The sequence below is a fragment of the Falco punctatus genome (assembly GCF_963210335.1).
Source record: "Falco punctatus genome assembly, chromosome: 2".
Classification (NCBI taxonomy): domain Eukaryota; kingdom Metazoa; phylum Chordata; class Aves; order Falconiformes; family Falconidae; genus Falco; species Falco punctatus.
In genome coordinates this window covers 12,348,950-12,368,636 of record NC_137581.1, presented here as the reverse complement: position 1 = coordinate 12,368,636, position 19,687 = coordinate 12,348,950, and the positions used below count along the sequence as shown (strand labels likewise).

At 46.9% G+C, this 19,687-nt stretch overlaps 2 protein-coding genes across 2 annotated transcripts in view; both read right to left on the bottom strand.

The window, feature by feature from the left end:
• The window catches only part of PANX1 (pannexin 1), a 28,338-nt gene extending 15,462 nt beyond the window's left edge, over positions 1–12,876 (bottom strand). The window contains exons 1-2 of the mRNA XM_080376233.1: positions 12,068–12,876; positions 1,957–2,096 (exon numbers count right to left, since the gene is read on the bottom strand). Of these exons, the coding sequence (XP_080232359.1) occupies positions 1,957–2,096; positions 12,068–12,248 (321 nt within the window). The 5' untranslated portion in view covers positions 12,249–12,876. The remainder of the gene's footprint in view (positions 1–1,956; positions 2,097–12,067) is intronic.
• Positions 12,877–12,955: 79 nt separating this feature from the next.
• HEPHL1 (hephaestin like 1) overlaps positions 12,956–19,687 on the bottom strand; it is a gene marked incomplete at its 5' end in the record, with an annotated part of 39,005 nt that continues 32,273 nt past the window's right edge. Inside the window, 4 exons of the mRNA XM_080375641.1 lie at positions 12,956–16,771; positions 16,849–16,929; positions 18,259–18,418; positions 19,033–19,172. Of these exons, the coding sequence (XP_080231767.1) occupies positions 16,569–16,771; positions 16,849–16,929; positions 18,259–18,418; positions 19,033–19,172 (584 nt within the window). The 3' untranslated portion in view covers positions 12,956–16,568. The remainder of the gene's footprint in view (positions 16,772–16,848; positions 16,930–18,258; positions 18,419–19,032; positions 19,173–19,687) is intronic.

Below are 19,687 nucleotides of genomic sequence, written 5' to 3'. Positions count from 1 at the left end.
AAAAACGGTTATCTAACCAAAATCTGCAGAGCAATGCACCTGTACGTACCTCACAGCACAAGGTCAGGGGGGACAACCCGAACCCTGTTTTCCTGCTGAAGTGACCAGCCCCCACGACAAGCCAGCCAGCAGTGCAGCCAGCAGCTGCTGGCCCTGGATGCAAACAACAGCCAAACACTTTCAGACACCACAGTGGAAACCAAAGGTCAGTGTTAATAGCTGTAACACTCCTCCTCCCCTGGAAACTTGTAAAGTGTGGAAGCTGATGAACAAACGGTAGAAGGATATTAACACTGGCCTCCAAACAGCTTCTCCTGCTCCCAGTGCCCAGCTCGGAAGGGTAGGTGGCTAAGCATGGATTTAGGAGATTAAGGCACCCAGCCTCTGTTACCGCATCTGATTCAGCTTTTCAGGTGTACTGCTTGCACCCAGTCTGCAGGGTATTTACAAGGAAATGTCACATACCCTTAATTTATCATGGAGGAACTGTGGGAAGAAGGGCCCTAGCACCAATTCCTGAGACAGCACTATTCAGCAAGTTAACATGGGTTGCATCATAAATGTATGACTACTTAAGCTATTAGTTAAGAGCTGGAAAATAGGAGACTTGCAGCGATCAGCAGGTGACTAAGGCATAAAATTCAACATAAAGAAATAGGGTAACAAGAACTCATTCCTTCAAGAGAAAGGGGCAACAGCGTATCCAGGCTTGCAGGTGGAGTTTCCACCCATGCAAGGTGCCTGCATTGCAAGATGTCCCAGCAGCTTCAACTGGCCTCTGTAGAAGGCCTAGCTGAAGTGAAGTGGAACAGCAAGTGAGCAAGGAAGAGTTTTTGCTAGAAACCAACAAGTCTGGCTTTAATATTCATGAAACGCAAGACTGTCAGGTCAAGATTATGAGTGGAGCTAGCTGGAGAAGGCAGTAGTAAACCCTTACAGCTAGGGATTTGAGTCAGCAAACAAATCAGAGGCAGCCCTGAATAGTCTTTTGGAGGAGATACCACCAGCTGACTGGATAATAAAAGCTGAGGTACAGGATACACCAGCAAAACCCAGAAATACGGGTGCTGCAGGTCCCCGACCTGAGCTCCCTCTAACACCAGGTTCTCCGCTCCCAGGTGCAAGGGTGGTTATTTGCTGGGGCAAGTAATAAAGGGGCTGGGGAGGGCAGCACACAGCACCCCAAATCTGCAGAGTCCTCACAGCATTTCTTACTTTGGCATCAGCCCTGCCCGAGCAGGGCGATGCTGCCTCGTGAGCTCAGTCAGCTCCAGGCATTGGTATGGCATTTACTCAGTTTGTAACTCCTTGCAAAACCTGGTTAACTGCTTCAAGCCAGCTCAAGTATCTTAGTATCTACTGCAGTTTTTACCCCTAAATTAAGTCTCTTACTGTGCATTCAGTATGACACTGCTTTACCTGGAGCAGTGAAAGCATGGTTTGCAAGGGAACAGCCCTGAGGAAGCACAGAAGAGCACACTGAAGACAGAGGTTAAACTTGTTGGTACAAGGGATGTATTTAATCTCTCCCAAAATGCCTGTCTTCCCTGAGTTCCTCTCCATGCACAATTGGCCAAGTGTAACAGAATAAAAATACAAAATGTTTTTACTACTCTGTTTTCCCAAGCTTTTGACACAAGCATTAGGGCAGTTGTTGTATCCTGTATCCTGGTTTTAAAATAGTTTCTGGCTAAAGCCAGGTAAAGCACTCGGCTCCGGGGCCACACAGCAACATTAACATTACTCTTGTGTCAGATAACTGGTGACGCTTTAGTTAAAAACAGAAAATACCTTTTCTAGTACTACCTTCTTTGGAAGTAAGGGAAAGAAAACATTCTAAAAATAAAGTCAAGTCAAAGCCAAGGACTACAGCACAGAAGAGAAGCAAGGAAAGTGAGGCAAAGGCAGGCTTCCAAGTGGGGACAACTTTTCCAGGAGAAGGAGATCTGTACGTACTTTATGCAGCCACAGGGGAATGTTTTCTAAGTTGTTCTGGGATGGTTGCCTCTGTTGCACAGCTGCCCAGCAGTAGGAGTCCACGTAAGCAGCTTGTCGCCAGGTGAAGGAGCTGGGTGCAAAACAGCTTATCTGAGCACCTGGGAAAACAAAGCTAAAGTCATCACACCCTCAGAAGATTAAAAAAAAATAATAATAGATCAAGTTTAGGAAGAAAAGCTCACACTCAAGATTTCGTGGTATCCAAAGCTATTAGGTTAAGTGATGGAATGAAACACAGCGGCTCTGTAGGGAGGAAAGTCACCGAGTTCCCACTGCACTCAAAGGGTTAAACTCCCACAGGGAATCTCAGATGTCTCCTAAGGGTTGAGACAGCATATTAGAAGCACCTGCCTTTTAGGCTGATTTTCGTAAGTTTTAGGGGGAAACGTGCCCTCCAAGAACTACCTCACTTGCATTCGACACAGGTTGGCCAGAGGGGAACCAGCAGATATGACGTGTGACCAGGAAAGGCTGCTTTCCCGAGGAAACGGCTACCATCACCTACCATCATGCCACTGCAGTTCCCAAACACACAGCCTACAGCTTACACGCTTATTGAAGCAAGACCTCAAACAGCATTCCTGCTGCCCGGCAGTCCTTGCAGTGATGCAAGGGCAAGTTTGGTTCAGGGTGCTGCCACTTCTTCTGCCTCTGAGACTGCACATGACTTTTGAAGGGTTCAAGTTATACATGTGAAAACAGGGATTTCCACTTGCAACTTCTGGCAGAGCAATAGTGGCCCTCAGACACCTCCAAAGGGCACAAGGTCCCTCCTCACCAGTGCAGTGACATGCTGTGCCCAAGAACAGGTGTACCACCATCATCCCCACACGTTCCCAGTACCTCTCCAGCTGCTTGGGCGCTTCAAATTAAGATCAGGGCACTAACTGACAGCAAGAGCAGCTATCTAGCCAGCCTCACCCTTAGGGTCAAATTCTGCTCTGACCAGATACAGTCACCAACTAAGTCTTCCCACAGCGTATCTCAACAAGGAAGAGTGGTTATTGGAAATGGAGTATCAGCGGTTCCTTGGATAAAGCTAGTAAAACAGGATGAGGGGTTCTGGTTTTGCTTCTGAAGCTTTGATAGTGAAAGCAAAAAAAATCCACGTATTTTCAGCACTTTCATAAATGTTGAGAGAGGATAGCTGTTTCACCAAATGATTACACAAAGTGGAGATGGCTCTTCCATGAACACCCCTCTTCCAAAAGCAACTCCCAGTGCTTCCTCCAACATACCACCAGTATCAAAAGACAAACAGGGGGAAATATTGCTAGCTTTATTTTCTTAATATATTCATCAGTAAGTGCTAATGGCGTTGCTGTGTGCTTTATGGGAATATACACTTCATATAAGATTGTATCATTCATTGTGCCTTTTTGCTAGTTTAGCCTTTAGAGAATAAGAACTTCTTTTGTAACAGCAGCCAACCACTTTCGCCTTGTAACTTGCACAGCCTTTTTACAACGTAGTGTAGTCAAGAAGCATTACGAATAAAAGCCTTTCCTTATGAATCACAATTATTTCTATGGCTGTAGTATCTATCGTAAGGACATGGTCTGACGTGTCACAAGCCTCCCTTCATGGAAAACAAGTTACTGTTTATCAGATCGGAGCTCATGTGGTTTAGCAAAGTTGGCACCAGACAAACCCTTGCACTGTCCCAAAGCTTGGGGAGTTTCTGCTTTCCAATTTCCATTAGCTGTAGAAGCTCAAGAAATAATACGCTGCAGGGGAAAAAGAAAAAAAGGAAAAGAAAAAAAAAGGAAAAGAAAAAAGCAGGCAATTGGAGCATCTATTCTCCACTGGATAGGGACCATTTATGCTCTGCTCTCATCACTTAACGAACCTCCTGCTGCTGACTGTGCCTGGCGTGAAGCAGCAAACAAGAGACCCTTTCAAAGGGCGTGCAATAGCAATGTTCAGAAAGATGCTTTGTCTTATTCACGTCTCCCTGCAACAAGAGACACATTCCATGTGTTCATTCTTGTCAATGGGTGGGAAAACCCTGAAAGTGATGGAGTGTTTAAATTGGTGAGGAAAAAGGCAGCCAGCCTCCTTCTCCAAAATTAGTGATGAAAAATGCAGCCAATCTCCTTCTCCAAAGGGTTACGTGCACAACTTCATACCAGAACACCTACAGGCTGCAGCAGAGCAGTGACCCTCACTCTTCTGGTCCCCACGGTTTCAGCAGGGATGAAGGAAACCTTTAGCAACTTGACTTGGGAGCAAGTTGCTGAGCAGGTAAACCTTGACATCAAGCAGAAGCTGGGGACACCCTGGTTATTGCACTGGTTTTTAATTAACTTCCTGCAGTCTTGATTCTAAACACTTGTTACTGCAAATTACAACTTTGCACTGACAGCAGTAATGTTAAGACTTAAACAGGATGTTTTTGTGGATCATCTACACAGAACACAGACTATTAAATGCCTCTGAAAATGGTCACAATTTTCCATCATTTTTTCCTTCCTTCTCCTCTCCAAAGGAGTAATAGCAATAAATCTATACAGATAATTAACTTTATGGTGGGTTGTTCTGGAGGAAGGGAAGACCTGTGGTTTTTATTAGAGGAGAAATTACCCAAAGGGCCAAACACCTTCCACAGATGCACTTTGCACACAAGCATGCACTGGGCTGGTTTATGAAAGGCCGATAGTCCTCTGCTGTCAAAGGAACAGCCTCCTGGCTTGGTGACAGGAAGCCATCCCCCATCCTTCGCTTTCATAAGAAGGGAAAGAAGAAAAGCAGCAGCCAAGCCCATAACAACAACAGGGAGATAAAACACACAGCAAGAAGGATGAGGAATAATAAATGACTGCATTTGTTAAGCAGTTGCCACAACAGTCTTTGCCTGAGTTATCATTACACTTGGCAACGCACTTATATTGTAATCATTCCCTGGTACTAAAATCAACTTTGAAAGGGAGCGATGGGGGTTTCACTTACACTTTTGCAAACAAATGAGGATATAAAAATGCCACTTACTGTGGTTGCCCTAAGGAGAGACCACCCGAAAGAGCTGCAGAAACTTAAGGCAGCAACAGGTGTGCAGCCGTGCATGATAAAACGTGGCTTTTACAAGTATGCTGAGATTATCAGATGGAGCAGCTCGCTGGCAGCAGGAATTACTTGCAGGCATGCAAGTGCTGAGCGCAGAGTACAAGCCCGAATCACTGCAGCCAGCGAGCAGCAAGGCCGAGCTGTCACCCCACCCAGCTGCAGCATGTCTTCATGTGTGCTCTGCCAACAAGCCCCCAGCGATTTCCTCCCTGTCTGTACCAGGAAAACCCTTCTCTTTTTGCAGCTGGCTCCTCTTCAGCTCCTACAAAGCACTGTAAAAACCAGCACGGGGCAGCCTACAGGTGGAGGTCCTGTGCCCTGGTAATACCTTTTCATCCATTTTGCCTAAGTCTTGCAAGCTCATTTGGGAAGGATGTCTCATCAGGTGCCTGAAAGAAGATGTTCCAAACCCAGCTGCAACTTCTCAGAGTTGAGATGCTAGCAGTGGGCTTACTCCAGCTCCTTTCGTCCAAATGGAGGTGGAAATTTTGCTGTTGATGCTAAATGAGCAAGATGCAAAGCACTTCTGTGATTCCCACCTTACTGGCCCTGCAGATGCTTCCCAAAAAAAGAAACTTACCTACAAAAAGAAGCTCTCAGAATCCTAAGGAAAATCTCAGATCTGAAGGAGCCTCCATGTTCAGTATCCAACTGCTTTTCTGGGGTGCAAGGCAGGATGAGCAAAGGGCTCAGCACCCTCTGGCTGCATCCCTCACCAGAGTGCAAAGCCAGCAAGCTGGACTGGTTTCCTCCTGAGTGGCTCATCAACCCTCTTCTGACTTAAACATCTAATTAAGAAACTACAACTAATAGAGCGTACTTCCAAGAATCAATGTTAATCATATGCTGAACTATTTTTCCTAAACCAGGATCAGGTAGGTGGTTGTGGTTGACAGGATTAAACCTTCAGTAAGCAATTATTTGGTTTCTAATACACTGCAATCACTGGAAAAAGATTTGCATAAACTTGGATGAAAACCTAGCCATTCATTACTACTATAATTTTCCACATGGCAAAATGGACTAGCCACAATACCCAAACACCTGATTTATCTAGAAAGAATTATGCACTTTAGCAGCCACTAAGGAAAAACCCACAAACAAGAAAATCAAGGCACAAGTATGCAATGTACAGACTGCCAGGCACCATCCAACACACATCCTTCACCCCAACATCAAAAAAGATTTTAAAATATGAAAAAAGATGTCCCCATGCAGGCCAAAGAAGAAGGAACTGTATGTGTGGGTGTACATGCATACATTAAGAGTGCACCAGCAGGAATAATTTTATTAGATTTATAGATGCTTCTCACAGACCGAAGTGGCAGGTCGGGTGAAACAGAATAGACACTATGTTTAAGAAGGAAGTATGGAGAGACACAAATGGGTGCCCTGGAGAGAAGCAGCTGTTCCCTGAGGTTTACTTTGGAAATGAAGTAGTAGCAGAACGTAAAGCTCAGGTCATGCAGTGTTTGAGTGGGTCAGAGGAGCCAGCAAGGATCTTTCCTTCCATGGGGCTGCCTGTTATCCCTCAGAGCAGTCTCAAAATCATGTAGTGGGAAAAGAGCTGGGTGTTTATCAAGCATTGCCTCTGGAGCAATAGGTTTTTTGATTTATAGGAAAAAAAAACGTTGTGAATGAAATTCCCACCAGGGAGATTTAAGAAAAACAAAAACCAAAAAAGCTTCTCTTTCAAAAAGTTTCCCTTCGTCTGAAGGAGAAGCATCTGAAAACAGTGGCGCTGACCATCTGGCTCCACTGACAACATTGGTGGCACCCCAAATCTCAGGCAACACCAGAGGGCCATGATGCTTTTTAAACTAATTCTGGCTCCAAAAGCAGCTCACCATCATTTCTGGAGGAAATGTAAACCTGGCTCTGTAGAAGTTAAATAGAAAAAAAAATCTCCTCCCCCAACAGCTGAAGATGTTCACCCAAAGACAATTTAGACTCTATATTAAAGTAAATGCCTTTACAAGTTTGTCCTGGCTCCCCAGGCAGGCCTGCTCCTGATGATTGTAGCTTCTGCTCTTTACTGAGTGCTCCTCATATGCCAAAAAGCAGCACAGTGTATGCTGCTGTTCTCGGGGGTCTGCACCTCCAATGAAAGATGCTCTGGAGCTCACAGTCTGTCTGGCTGCTCCAGACTGATGCCACTCACACATCCGTTGACTCAGTCCTGTCATTAATGCCTTGGGTTTCAGAGCATCCTGCAGAACTAAATGCAAGGTGTGCAAATGCCAACTATTAGCACACAGCCTGCTTCAGCAGCACTTGGAGATGTTTTTCAGGCTCTCTGCCAGCAGCTGCCATAGTAATAGTCTTTGGCCTAGTTACACCCAACTTAACATTAGCCCCCAGCTCCTACGGAAGTCACAAGATTATTTCCCAAAAGCCTCCCCAGCAACTTGTGAATGTGAAGGGAGAGGAACATCAGCAGGGAGGGCCAGAGAGGGGGCAGAGGGAGAGGAAAGGAGCCTAATTCAAGAGTTAAGCCTATTTTTTCCTATATATTTGTTGTGATATAGTCTCACAATTGTGCCGTTTTCTCTTTTTTATCCATTAGATTCTCATGACTTGTTTAAGAAACGTGATTAACATGTACAGAGGGATACAGGCTCAGCCGGGCATGCAATAAGGGATGCTGCAGATGGTGGGCACTGCTGCCCCCATGGCATCCACAGGAGCTGTTGGGATGTGGCACCCAGCTAACACCCTTCTCCCTGTGTTTTCTGCTGGCCAAAGCACCTCAGATCCCACAGGCAGCCAACTGGGGGGATGGCAGCTAAAGCAAACAAACTGGAGAAAAAAAACTTTCTGGAAATTAGGTGGAAACTGAGCAGGGCAAGCAAGGATTGTCACCACTGGGAAAGCCCAGAGTGGTCAATGGGGACATAAACCCTGCGGTGTGTAGAGCACAGCACAAGGCTCTGCTTTGCCATGTTTGCACACCCTCCAGCATAAAATGCATCAGAGAGCATCAGTAGGAAATGAGACTTCGTTAGCGCAGCAAATGTTCATTTTGATGGATTCATACAGATGCTGTGGGTTGGTCCGTAGCCAGGCACTTCCCAACCCAGCATTCTGCCACAACTGATAGGCCAGTAGCGCTAGCCAGGCCTTCATGCTTATTATACCCAAGCTTCTTAGGTGTCTTTACTCAACACATGATGGTTTCTGTGTCCTGGGAAGGTTTCCAGAGTGTTTTCTTATATTCTAAAACAAACAGAGATGCTAAGCCAAGAAGATTAATTAATACCAGCAACGTATGAGCCATGCACAACCAACACCCAAACTGAACATGCAGTAAGGAGTGCTGGCGGCCACCATGAGATTCCCTTCTTCTCCCCTTCCCAGCTCTCTCCCTCCCTCCTTGTCTCCCTTCCCAGCCATCACCACTGAAGCGAAGCCGCAGTGAATGCAGCCAGCCCATGCTGCCCGCTGCACAGCAGTGCCCCAAAGCTGCTGTATACAGAAGGTCCAACAACATCATTTGGTGACAAGCAGCCACTGGGCTTAAGCATGTACGAGAAATTCCCAATTGCCTTCATAAGGGAAGACACAAATGGTTGATATCAAATGGACAACTCCCACATCTGCTTTTCTTTTGGCTGTAACCCAAGCCAGCCACTGATATTTTCCCCAGAACTCGGAAACAAGCCTCTGCCAAAATTAAGCAGCTTGTTTTGATTTCCTTTCTGCTCAACTGGCTGTACCCACTTAGGGCTGCAGTATCCTGCTACAAGCAGTGCCTTGGTAATAAATATCTTTATTTTCAGCTACATTGTTTACAGTAAGAAAGCGTATCTCATAATATACACACACATAGAGTTTAAAAAATGGAATCTCAATCCTGGCTCAAAGCTATTCTTATTAAATACATGGTCACGGAAAAAATGACACAGATGAAATCCTCACGATTTGTGGCGCATACATTGCTGAGGGTGCCCCTATCTTCCCTCCCCCCCCCACACCTTATAAGAGGAATGGGTGATTTAGCTATATTTTTATGGGGTTTATTACCATACTACTGATCACCTATACTGTATTTACCCTAAGAACTGCCAAATAACACAAGGAAATGGTATTGGGCCATAAGAAGTATAAGCATACACAACATAATCCTCACAATCATATCGTTATTTCCATTTTCAAGATCCCAGTATAAAAATACATAAAATTGTATAAAACAAGGTCTAGCTGCAAAGAGGTGCAGGATTTCAAGCAGCAAAGTCTCCCAGGACTGGTCAAGAACAGCTCAATCACAGCTAAGCACAACCAGAACCAGCTTAAAATCATCACAGACCTGCAGCTTGATCATGGGTTTCTAAAATATAACCAAGAATAAACTTAGAACAGTTCTCCTCCTGCCCCTGAAGGATGCTGAAGTGCAGCGCAGGCACTGACTCCAGGAGTTTTGGTAGTGCTCACTGACTGAGCATGGCAGCTGGGTTTTCCATGCCTCTGGCAAAGAAATCCTCTGCAATACTCACCTGGAATCTCATTTATTCGCTGAAACGTCTATCAAAACGAGAAGTTACCCAGCAGCTTCAGAAAACCTCTGCAGCCTTCATAAATATTTTAAGTATTTTGCAGAAGTAACAGCAACCACATGTAGGAGGAAAATTGCAGTTACCTGACACTGCACTGCAACGATACAGGAAAGCAGAGCGGGAAGGGAAGGTGACAGCTCGATGTGCCAAGAGAATTTTAGGTGGGAAGAATGCAATTATCCCAACAGAAATAGGAGCGGAGCATTCATTTTTGGAAAGGATGTTTAATTTTTGTACCCAGAGGCAGAGGTATTTTCATGCACTCACACACCACTTTCACAATCCCTTCTGATTCTGAGTTGCCTTCCTTCAGACCTAAAATGCACCCTACCATTTTCTCTCAGTTTAGCACTCCTGAGCTTTTTCAAAGCACAATTACATCAGGAAGCATTTGAAACCAATCCTTGCTTTCTATGTTATCGCTGGCTGAACACTAGTGCTTGCAGAAGCAGGCATATCCAGTCCCCCAGAGCCTCTCTCTCCCCAAAAAAAAGTTTCAAAGGAAGCATCTCCCGTAGGCAGCCAGCCTGCTGAGCCGCAAGGACCATGCGGGAAAGAAGCAACAGCTGTAAGAGCAGCGCAGCTGATACAGTATCACTTTCTGTATGGAAACCATGTGGTGCAGTTTCACTTATGCTGGGGGCGTGACCCATTCCTCATACTTACTTTCGTATTTATTTTTCAGAGGTGCTCAGCTTTAAACCCCATGCTTTCTGCTAACAGGTTCTCAGGATTATAAGCAAAATAAAGCACATGCAAGACATAGCGTGCATTTTAATATTTCCTTTATGAATCTACTGCAGTCACAGTTTTAATCTGAATTAGTGTAATATTGAAATATGTTATATATAGCGTGTACTGAGGCCCAAATGTTTGATTAGCAAAGATGAGAACTTAAGTCATCCAAAAGAAAGGCAGACTTTACCAAACTCTGCAATTCAACTGCATGTTCGAGCTGTACATAAGGAAGGAGAAGGAAAGAAATACTTCTGTAGAACTCATGAAAGAGACCTTGACATGCAGGCACAGTTTCAAACTGGATCCAATGGTCTTAGAGAAGCAGAAGGTAGAAGAATTAAGGGGCCCATACACGAGCTAGTATATGGAAATGCAAGCCCTCCTTTTCGTTGCTTTAAGATGAAATGTGCACCTATCAGTAGCAGATCTAAAACTAAAAGCAGCCGGTTACACTACAGAAGTAACAGTTGTATCCATCCCTTCTCTGATTGACCAGAGCTGCTGGGGCTCAGATCTGGCCTCGGTATTCCCGGCCTGGTTGTCCTTAGCTCCTCTCCACAGTTATTGCAGGCCACAGCACTTTGGGTCGAAACCGCATCTATTGCAATAGGTATGTAGCTAGATGTAAATAGTGTTTACATCTGGGGCATCTTATCTCTTAAGCAGCCCAGTATCTGATTAATGCTATTCATGAGGGTTTTGAACAGATTCACCACCAATGCACAGTCTCATTCCATCTTCCACTCTCTCGGCATTCACTTGACTCAAACCTATAGATGATGTACCTCAGGTATACAATGCTGAACGGCAACAAACAGGTATACGCAGTAAATCAAACTATTTCTGAGAGGGCAGAAGACCTATGATTCACCCCTGTCTCAAAATGGCCAGTACTGCTTATTCACCTTTAAAATCTTTATTCATATAGTGCTATTTAAACGCAGAGCGATTCTTACAAGCAAATAGCTTTTATAAGCGACCCCCCAAGTTACAAGTCCTTGTCATTTGGATTTAACAGTCTCCTCCCCATTTCAGACTCTGAAAAGCTCTGGCTAGGAGGCTGCCAGACAAGGACTTCTGGAACTTGGAGATTGGGGGGGGGGCGGGAACAGATGGCAAAATAACAAAGAACCTCGGCCTTTCTCCCGTAAGGCACAGCTTCACAGCAGAAGCTGAACTGAGCAGCCGGCAGAGCGCAGCAGAGCCGGGGGAAGCCCCCCGCCCCCCCGTCCTCGTCCCCGGAGCCGGTGGCGCAGCCCCAGCCCCAGGCGCGCCACCCGCGGCCCAGCGCAGCGCTCCGGGACCCCCTCCCTTGGCAGCTCCCCCCAGCAGTGGCAGCTCCCCCCGACAGCTGCCGAGGGCAGCGGGACGCCCAGCAGCTGTGAGAGGATGCCAGAACGCGGAATCCCCAAGGAGGAGGGCATGGGGAAGAGCGGGAAAGGCCGCCGCCCGGGATGCCCGGCGTACCTGGGTAAGGCTGCGGGGAGGCGCCGCCCGCTGCTAGGGATGCTCGCCACGGGAGCTGCCTCCCCCCGCGCCCTCCCGCGGCCCAGGGGTGCCTTCTGCCCGGCTCCCTGCTCCTCCGCTGCCGGCTGAGCCCCGCGGAGCGCCGCCACCCCGCCCCCGCCGCGGCCCCGGCCCCGGGGCTCGGCACCGCCCGCCGCCCCGCCGAGCCCTTTGTCGGCCGCGGGGGGCCCGTCGGGGAGGCCCGTTACCGATGGAAACCTCCTGGGCGAAGGCGAGGGAGATGAGGAGCAGCGGCAGCCCCACGGCGATGCAGGTGACGATCTTGTCCAGCGCCAGCTCCAGCCGCAGCCCCTTGTAGCGCGTCTCGGGCGGCTCCTTCAGCAAGAAGTCGGAGAAGACGTACTCGGTGGCGATGTGCGCGATGGCCATGGCGGGCCCGGCTCGGCACGGCACGGCACGGCACGGCCATGCACACCTCGGCCCCGCCCGGCGCGGCTCGGCAGCGCCCCCGCAGCCCGGCCCGGCCCGGCCCCGCGCAGCTCCGCCCGGCGGGGGGGGGGGGGCTCAGCCCGGCGCGGCCCGACCCCCCCGCCTGGGGCCGAGGGGCGGCCGTGGGGCCGTGGCAGCACGCAGGAGCGCCGAGGCCAGCCGTCCGCCCAGAGCAGCCAAGGCCACCGCCGAACCCTGTCCCTAAGCACCGCATCGAGGTTGTCTTAAACGCTTCCAGGGCTGGTGCTTCCGCCACCTCCCTGGCAGCCCGTTCCAATCCTTCACCACCCTCTCAGAGCGGACATTTTTCCTCATCTCCAATCCAACCTCCCCTGGCACAGGTAGAGGCCTTTTCCTCTTGTCCTGTCACTTGTTACCTGGGCGAAAAGACCGACCCCCACCTGCCTGCAGCCTCCTGTCAGGCAGCTGTAGAGAGCGATAAGGTCCCCCCTCAGCCCCCTCCTCTCCAGGCTGAGCACCCCCCGTTCCCGCAGCCGCTCCCCATCAGACTTGTGCTCCAGCCCCTTCCCCAGCCCCGTTGCCCGTCTCTGGACACGCTCCAGCACCTCAGTGTCCCTCTTGCAGTGAGGGGCCCAGAGCTGAACCCAGCATTCGGTGCGGCCGCACCAGGGCCCAGTACAGGGGACAATCACTGCCCTTGTCCTGCTGGCCACACTGTTTCTGGTACAAGCCAGGATGTTATTTGCCTTCTTGGCCACCTGGGCAAAAAATATGGAATGTTTCACCAATTTGTATGCCATCCTTGCACAGGTGGGGTTATGCAACCCCTGCTCAGAGCAGGGGGCTCTGAGCCGTGCCAGGCACCTTCAGGTGTCCCCCAGGAATGGAGGCTCGTATTGCAGCTTGCACCCATCGCCTCTGGTCCTCTTACGGGGCACCGCTGAGAAGAGACTGGCTCCATCTGCACTATGTTGTTTGCACACACTCTTAGGATCCCCCTGAGCTACCTCTTCCCCAGGCTGACCAGTCCCAGCTCTCAGCACATATGTCCCCACCCTGTCAGACAGACACTCCAAGCCCTTAATCTACCTAGCGCCATGTGCGGTGGCATTTTCCCCACCCAAAGTGTTTGGTCACCACTGCCATATCCCAAATCACTTTTTTGTGGGAGTCAGTGGGGTGCCTTCATCTTTAGTAACCCTTAATTCGTTTGCACCCTTATATTCTTCCAGTTGCTTCCTGAACATCTGTAAGCCTGGAGCATCCTCAGCCCCCTCAGACCAGGAGTTACACAGGTGCCTGTCCACCCCCTAAAGAGCCAACTCCTGTGCTGTGCTTTGCATGTAGCACTCCCCTAGCTCATACTACTTCTGCCAAAAGGGACAAATCACTCCCTTCTCCACCCAACTCTCTTTTTATAAAACCACTATGCTACCTGCTTTCAGTTGTTCTTTCTGTTTTTCCAAGCTGAAATCATTCCTCATATGGAAACTGTTCTACAACACCGATTCCCTTTCTTGTTCTTTCTGTGCTGTTCTGCTGCTGCTGCGTCCTCTCCTGCATATGGCGCCAGGGGATGTGACTCATGCCACATTCGAGATGCAGGTGCCCCAGACATTTACGTAATGGTATGAAGCTGTTTTCTGGTTTGCTCTGTTCTTAATTCCTACTGATTCCTAATATTCTGTTGCCTTTCTGCCCACTAAAAAGCACTGGAGATAATGTTGTCATTAAAATATTACAAATAAGATCCCACTTCCAAGATGCTTAGACAGTATGAAGCGCATACATCTAGGATTGCTTTTTTTCCACAAGTACTACTGTAAAAGTATCAGTACTAAATTTTATCTTTTATTTTTCACCAGTTTTTCATGATACACGTACTTACGATTGTCACTCAACTTGGTCACCCTTCTTCACACCACTTACAGAAAACAGTGAAGAGCAGGGGTCCTTGCAGCACACCATGAGTGACTTTCAACATGAAACCTGGATACTTTTTCCTATCTTTTAACCAGCTATTTAACCACCGTGGGCCCTTCCTCTCATCCCATGGTGATTTCATTTCCCTAAGAAGCTTTAACTAAGGACTTTCTCAAATGTCTTATGGAAATGTAAGCAGGCTCTGTTCATCCAGACCTCTAGTCTATACATTGAGTCCTTCAAAAACCTTGCTGAGGCACAATTTTCTTTAAGAAGAAAATAAAAAAAAAAATCTGTTTTGTTCCTTTGGCCACTTTTCTGGGTTTTTTTTTAGAACAGTTTCAGCCAGCTTGCGTTGTGTGGGTATCAGAGCTGCTTATTCCTCCAGAAAGTTTTTAAAGGTTGTTTTTGCATTTGTCCCCTTCCAAGATTTTGTCACTTGTACAGTTCCCAACTGCTACCCAAGCTCCTAATCCAGACTTTTCACACTCGAGAGCCTGTAGCACTCCGTGGACAGCACGGCTGCCCTGGTGACTCGTTCATTTTATTCTTGTGTTCATTTTGTTGCTTTAGTCTGTTCTCATCAGTGCTTCAGGCCAACACAGTTGCTGTCCTTCAATACAGGTGTCGGGGCACAGCTGACCACAGCACCGTGTCCTGAACCAGGCAGGAAATGATAAAATCAATGCTTGATGCTTGCTGTGATGCTTCATGCTCTCTGTGGCAGGCTGTGTCAACTGGGCAAGCAGTGGTGATGTCCTGAGGCCCTGAGGACCTTTGGAGGCTTCATTCTTGTTTCACAGCTGCCATCCAGCTGAGAAGCATGCCAGATGAACTGAACTGTTCCAGAAGGTTCATAGAAATAACCACATTTTTATTACCATTGTAATTGCTTTGGCTGGCTAGGTTCTATGGTCAAAAGTTATCTATGATTCTGCTTCTAAAAAGTCAAAGACATTAGCTCTCAAAGGAAAGTACCAAACAATTTCCTTTATTAACAGTGTATGTTAAAGTGAAAGGCTTTAATTTTGTATGTATACAGAGAGCAAATGTCCTGCACAGAGACAGATAGTGGTTTTACACAGAACAGGAGACCACAATTTTAAGGTTTACAAACCAGAATGATGAAAGGGCTTAGAGTATCTGTTTTTGTCAGCTCAAAGGGAAGATTTAGAGGAGGAGTCTGAAAGTGTTTATTGCTATGGTATAACTCCTCTTTGGGCTCAGTCCTGCAGTTCTGCCGCACTTGTGTGGTGGCTCTTAAATGTCTGGGGAAAACAAAGAACTGATAAATAACTGAGAAACATCCAAGAAACTTGAACATACTGGTTAACCGGACATCAATCCAGGACACCATTAAGCTACAATAAGAGTGATGAGCAGTAAAGTTTCCTAGAGTTGAACATAATTCCAAACACAGAAGTGGAAAAAAAAAAAATCCCAGCAACTTGAATTTACATTCAAAACCAAATTTGGATAAATAGTCTCACAGATGTGTTTGTTCTGGAGTTCCTCTGCCAGAGCTGTAGCTGATGTGAGCAGGCAAGAATGAGTGCTATCTAATTAAAAATGAGCTAGAAACATTCAAGCATCGATAAACATGGCCTGATTCTGCCTGTCTTCCTCGCAGAGCACAAAGATCAGCCTCCTGGTGGCTTCATTACAGGTAGGGAGTGAGGTGCTACTCAGTGCAAAGAATCAGGACCACAAGGAACAGCAATTACAAAGGTAACTAATGTTCTAAGAGGGTGCTCAGGGCTAGATTTTTAAAGGGATTAACAAAAGCTTTTAGAAACTAACATCAGGGGACTGCTGAAGTCCATCAGGTGCTAAAATATACTGGTAGGTCCCTAAATGCCTTTAAAAATCTGTCCCCAGTGCACAGTTTCCTCCTTTAACAGGGCAAAAAAAAAAGGAGAATTGCTTAAATATTGGTGAATTCATTGAGCCTGACTTTGGGAAACTGTGAGGACTTCCAGATTAAGACCTGTTCCTTCAGAAGCCAGCATGCTTTAAAATTCCCTGGTCGTATTTATTCCCTAGCGTGAGTCCCGTGTTTCTGCCCAGAGCACATGGATGCCGTGCTGCCCGCTCCTCACTCCCATGGATATCCTGTGCAGCCAGTGTGGATGCCATGAGGTGTGCTGCTCTGCTTGGCTGCCAAATTTGATCTTGGGTAAAGCTCAACTGAACTCCAGAGAAGTGGAAATGGTGATGGGTGGTATGTGACTCTTGGAGACGAACCTTAGAGCTCATATTCACTCTTGTGAGCTCTGGCTATGGGGTAGGACTATCAGCATATATCTTGTTCCAGTTTTATTAGCAGCATGTCATGAAATCCAGTGCAGCTCTGTACATGATGCTAAAAGTGAGGTTTTACAGGGGACCTGTAAGAAATGCACTTTTGTCATGCAGCGCCATGTAACGGATCCTGTTTCCTTGGCGAGTGATGAGGCAGAAGACAATTAATACTGTTGATAGAAGAACAAGTCCAATGAAAAAAAAGGCTGCAAGTATCAGGCTGGCTTCTCCAGGACTCAGAGGTTTGCCCCAAAAATTGCCCCATTTGCTGTTGTAATCTGTTAAAAGATAAGTAGTTCATGAGAAATCTATGCATGCATCGAGATTTTTAAATGACATTTTAAAAAATCCTTACCCTTTGCAGTGGTTCTGTTTTTTGCAGTACTTGTATCATATGCTCCAGTTGTGAGTTCTCCTTCTGAAGGAGCTTCCCACTCTGCAGAGAGAGAAAAAGCATAATGAAGTTGAAAGCCTTAATAAATACTTTTTTCTTTTCTGCAAAAGTCATGTTGATTTTATTTGATTATTTCTACCTTGTTGATCTAAACAGAAATCTCGATTAGATCAGCACAGCTACTGTTCTGTGGGCAACATCCCCCTTCTCTATAGGCATCTCTGTTACTTCACTGCTCACTGTAGTAATGGGACAGGGGGCAACAGTTTTAAACTGAAAAAGGGTAGATCTAGATTAGATATTGGGAAGAAATTCTTTACTGTGAGGGTGCTGAGAAGTGGAGCAGGTTGCCCAGAGAAATTTTACAACCCATCCCTGGAAGTGTTCAAGGCCGGGTTGGATAAGGCTTTGAGCAACCTGGTCTAGTGGAAGGTGTCCCTGCCCATGGCAGAGGTGTTGGAACTATGTCATCTTCAGCGTTCCCTTCCAACACAAACCATTCTGTGAATCTATGATTCAGTTATGCATTTGCTTGTTCCTTGGAAGTTTCACAGCCTGCATGAATATGTGGTAAAAATAAATTCCCCTTATCCAAGGAAGGAGTATTTTGGCTACATTAGGCATTACTTTTCTCATCCTGCTGCTACAGGGTTACAGGTAAGAGACGTGCTTTCTGGCACCGTTGCAACCCCTGTAGAAGAGTGTAGCAAGCACAGTGGGGACCCAGGAAGGAGATGCTGGATCCAGATGTTTAGTGAAATTATGTCATGTGGAGAGGCTCCCAAAGCATTTTTGGCTTCACTCACAAGTGGTGGAAGGGACCAGCACCACTCAAAAAGTTTGCCAACTTTTCTTAGTCAAAGGATCGCCTATATCTTGGACAGGATGAACAATAATTTTTGGAGCTTCTTGTATCTCAGCTGGTCTCTGCCTGTGCAGGAAGGAACTCAAATAGATCTGGCAGCTGGCAGTGATTGCAGGGTGGAACCAGCACCATGCCAGGCTGCAGGCCCTCCCTCACATCACGTGGCAGCAAGGCAGAAAAATAGCTTTGCAGTTGTTTTCTGCTCCACCTGCAGATGACTAATGGTCCACAGGCCACAGGCTGCTGCTCTCTTAGATGGGCTCTTGCAAACATCAGCTATTTTTAAGTTGCAGAGCACAGCAAAGATTACCGACTTTGCCATATAATTAGGGGTGTTTGTCCTGTCCCTAGATGATGCTAACTGGCCACGGCAGTAATGCACAGGTACTTCCCACCGGCATGCAGGGTGCAGTGGTGATGTTAGCTCTCTTCCTTTCCTCCCTGCCTTCCATCCGATCTGCTGTGATAACACCTCGGAGGCCTCAGACATGTTTCTGATACTGCACCTGATTTATTGATGGTGTAGGTTGTCTCCATGCCAGCATGGATATGATCAGCTACGTGGCAATGCAGAAGCCATGTTCCAGGGTTTTCTGCTACCAGTTCAACTGTCTGGAAAGTCCCAGGAAAAAGGTCATATACGTCTCCTCTGTGGTCCTTATCTGTCTGTGGCAAGACAAAACCAGCATCATGAGAGTTGTGCCTCAAATACCCCCCTACAGGCACTGAAATATTCCAGTTAGACTTTCAGCTCCTCAAGGCAGATCAAATGCTTCTTGTTACACATTTCTAGTGAGCCTCATCCAAGGAAACTAAAGTCTGTGGGCACTCGTCATTTAATCAACCAATTAATTAACAACAGAAGACCCCTCCTGAGGACTTCAAGTGCTGGTTAAGCGCAGGTGTTTCTTTGAAAGACAGATTTTTTAAACAGTCCTGCCAGTAGCAAGCTGTCACAACATAAAAGCATACTCTAAGCAGACATAACTCTCTCTGATTTCCTCCCTGTATCTTCCCTTATACCCCAGGGTAAACATGTACTTTAACCCACCTAACCATGTCCCCTAATAGTGACATTTGTTCAGGTTCATAACAGGCTCAGAACAACAGAAGCTTTGCAAGGATCTCATTTTGTATTTCCTTCGTATGCAAAACTCCCACTACCCCAGCATCAGTCCAGAGCTCCAAGCCCAAGCTGAAAAACCAGGACAGAACCCAGACTACTTTGCAGAAATTTTTCATCACACAACAAAGGTTTTACTTTCACTAATTTTACCAACCTTGAAGATGAAGGTCTGCGCATGGAAGTGAACTGTATGTATATCCACTTCATTGCCCATTCCTATCAAATACCAGTTTGTCCTATCACCTTCATTCATTGTTAGGCCCAGGAGACTGTTATAAATCTTCCCGTTGATAGCTGGAAGAATGACAAAATAGGACTAATTGATAACTGGACATGGTATGGGTGATGATAACTTCTACTTCAGGCACCTTGTCTCTCTGGGGAGAAGGGGGTGCCCAGGCAGAAAGGGGACAGGCATGTGTGGCCAGGGCAAGGGCTCTCCATAGCGACCACTGCCATTGCAGGGAGACTGTCCCATTTTTGTTTCAGTCTACAAATCACGTAAGTGAATAGCAGCACTTAGTTTTCTGTCTTAAAAAAGCATCAGGTAGTTTTTTTACTGGTTGAGATCAAACTCCTGAATGCCGAGAAGCTGCATGGAAAAAGAGGGAATAGAGTTGCCTAAAATGGGTACCATCTGTAGAAAGAGATGTTTGCTTTACCAGGGCTGTTCCTGCCCCTATCCAGTCTTTTCTGTTTGGCTCCTGGGCTGGTTGCTACTACAGCCACAGTTTTGAAATATCATCCTTAACGCTCCTACAGAACAAACCTGCAAGGAACACAGCTCACGAATGACAAGGGAATTCTGG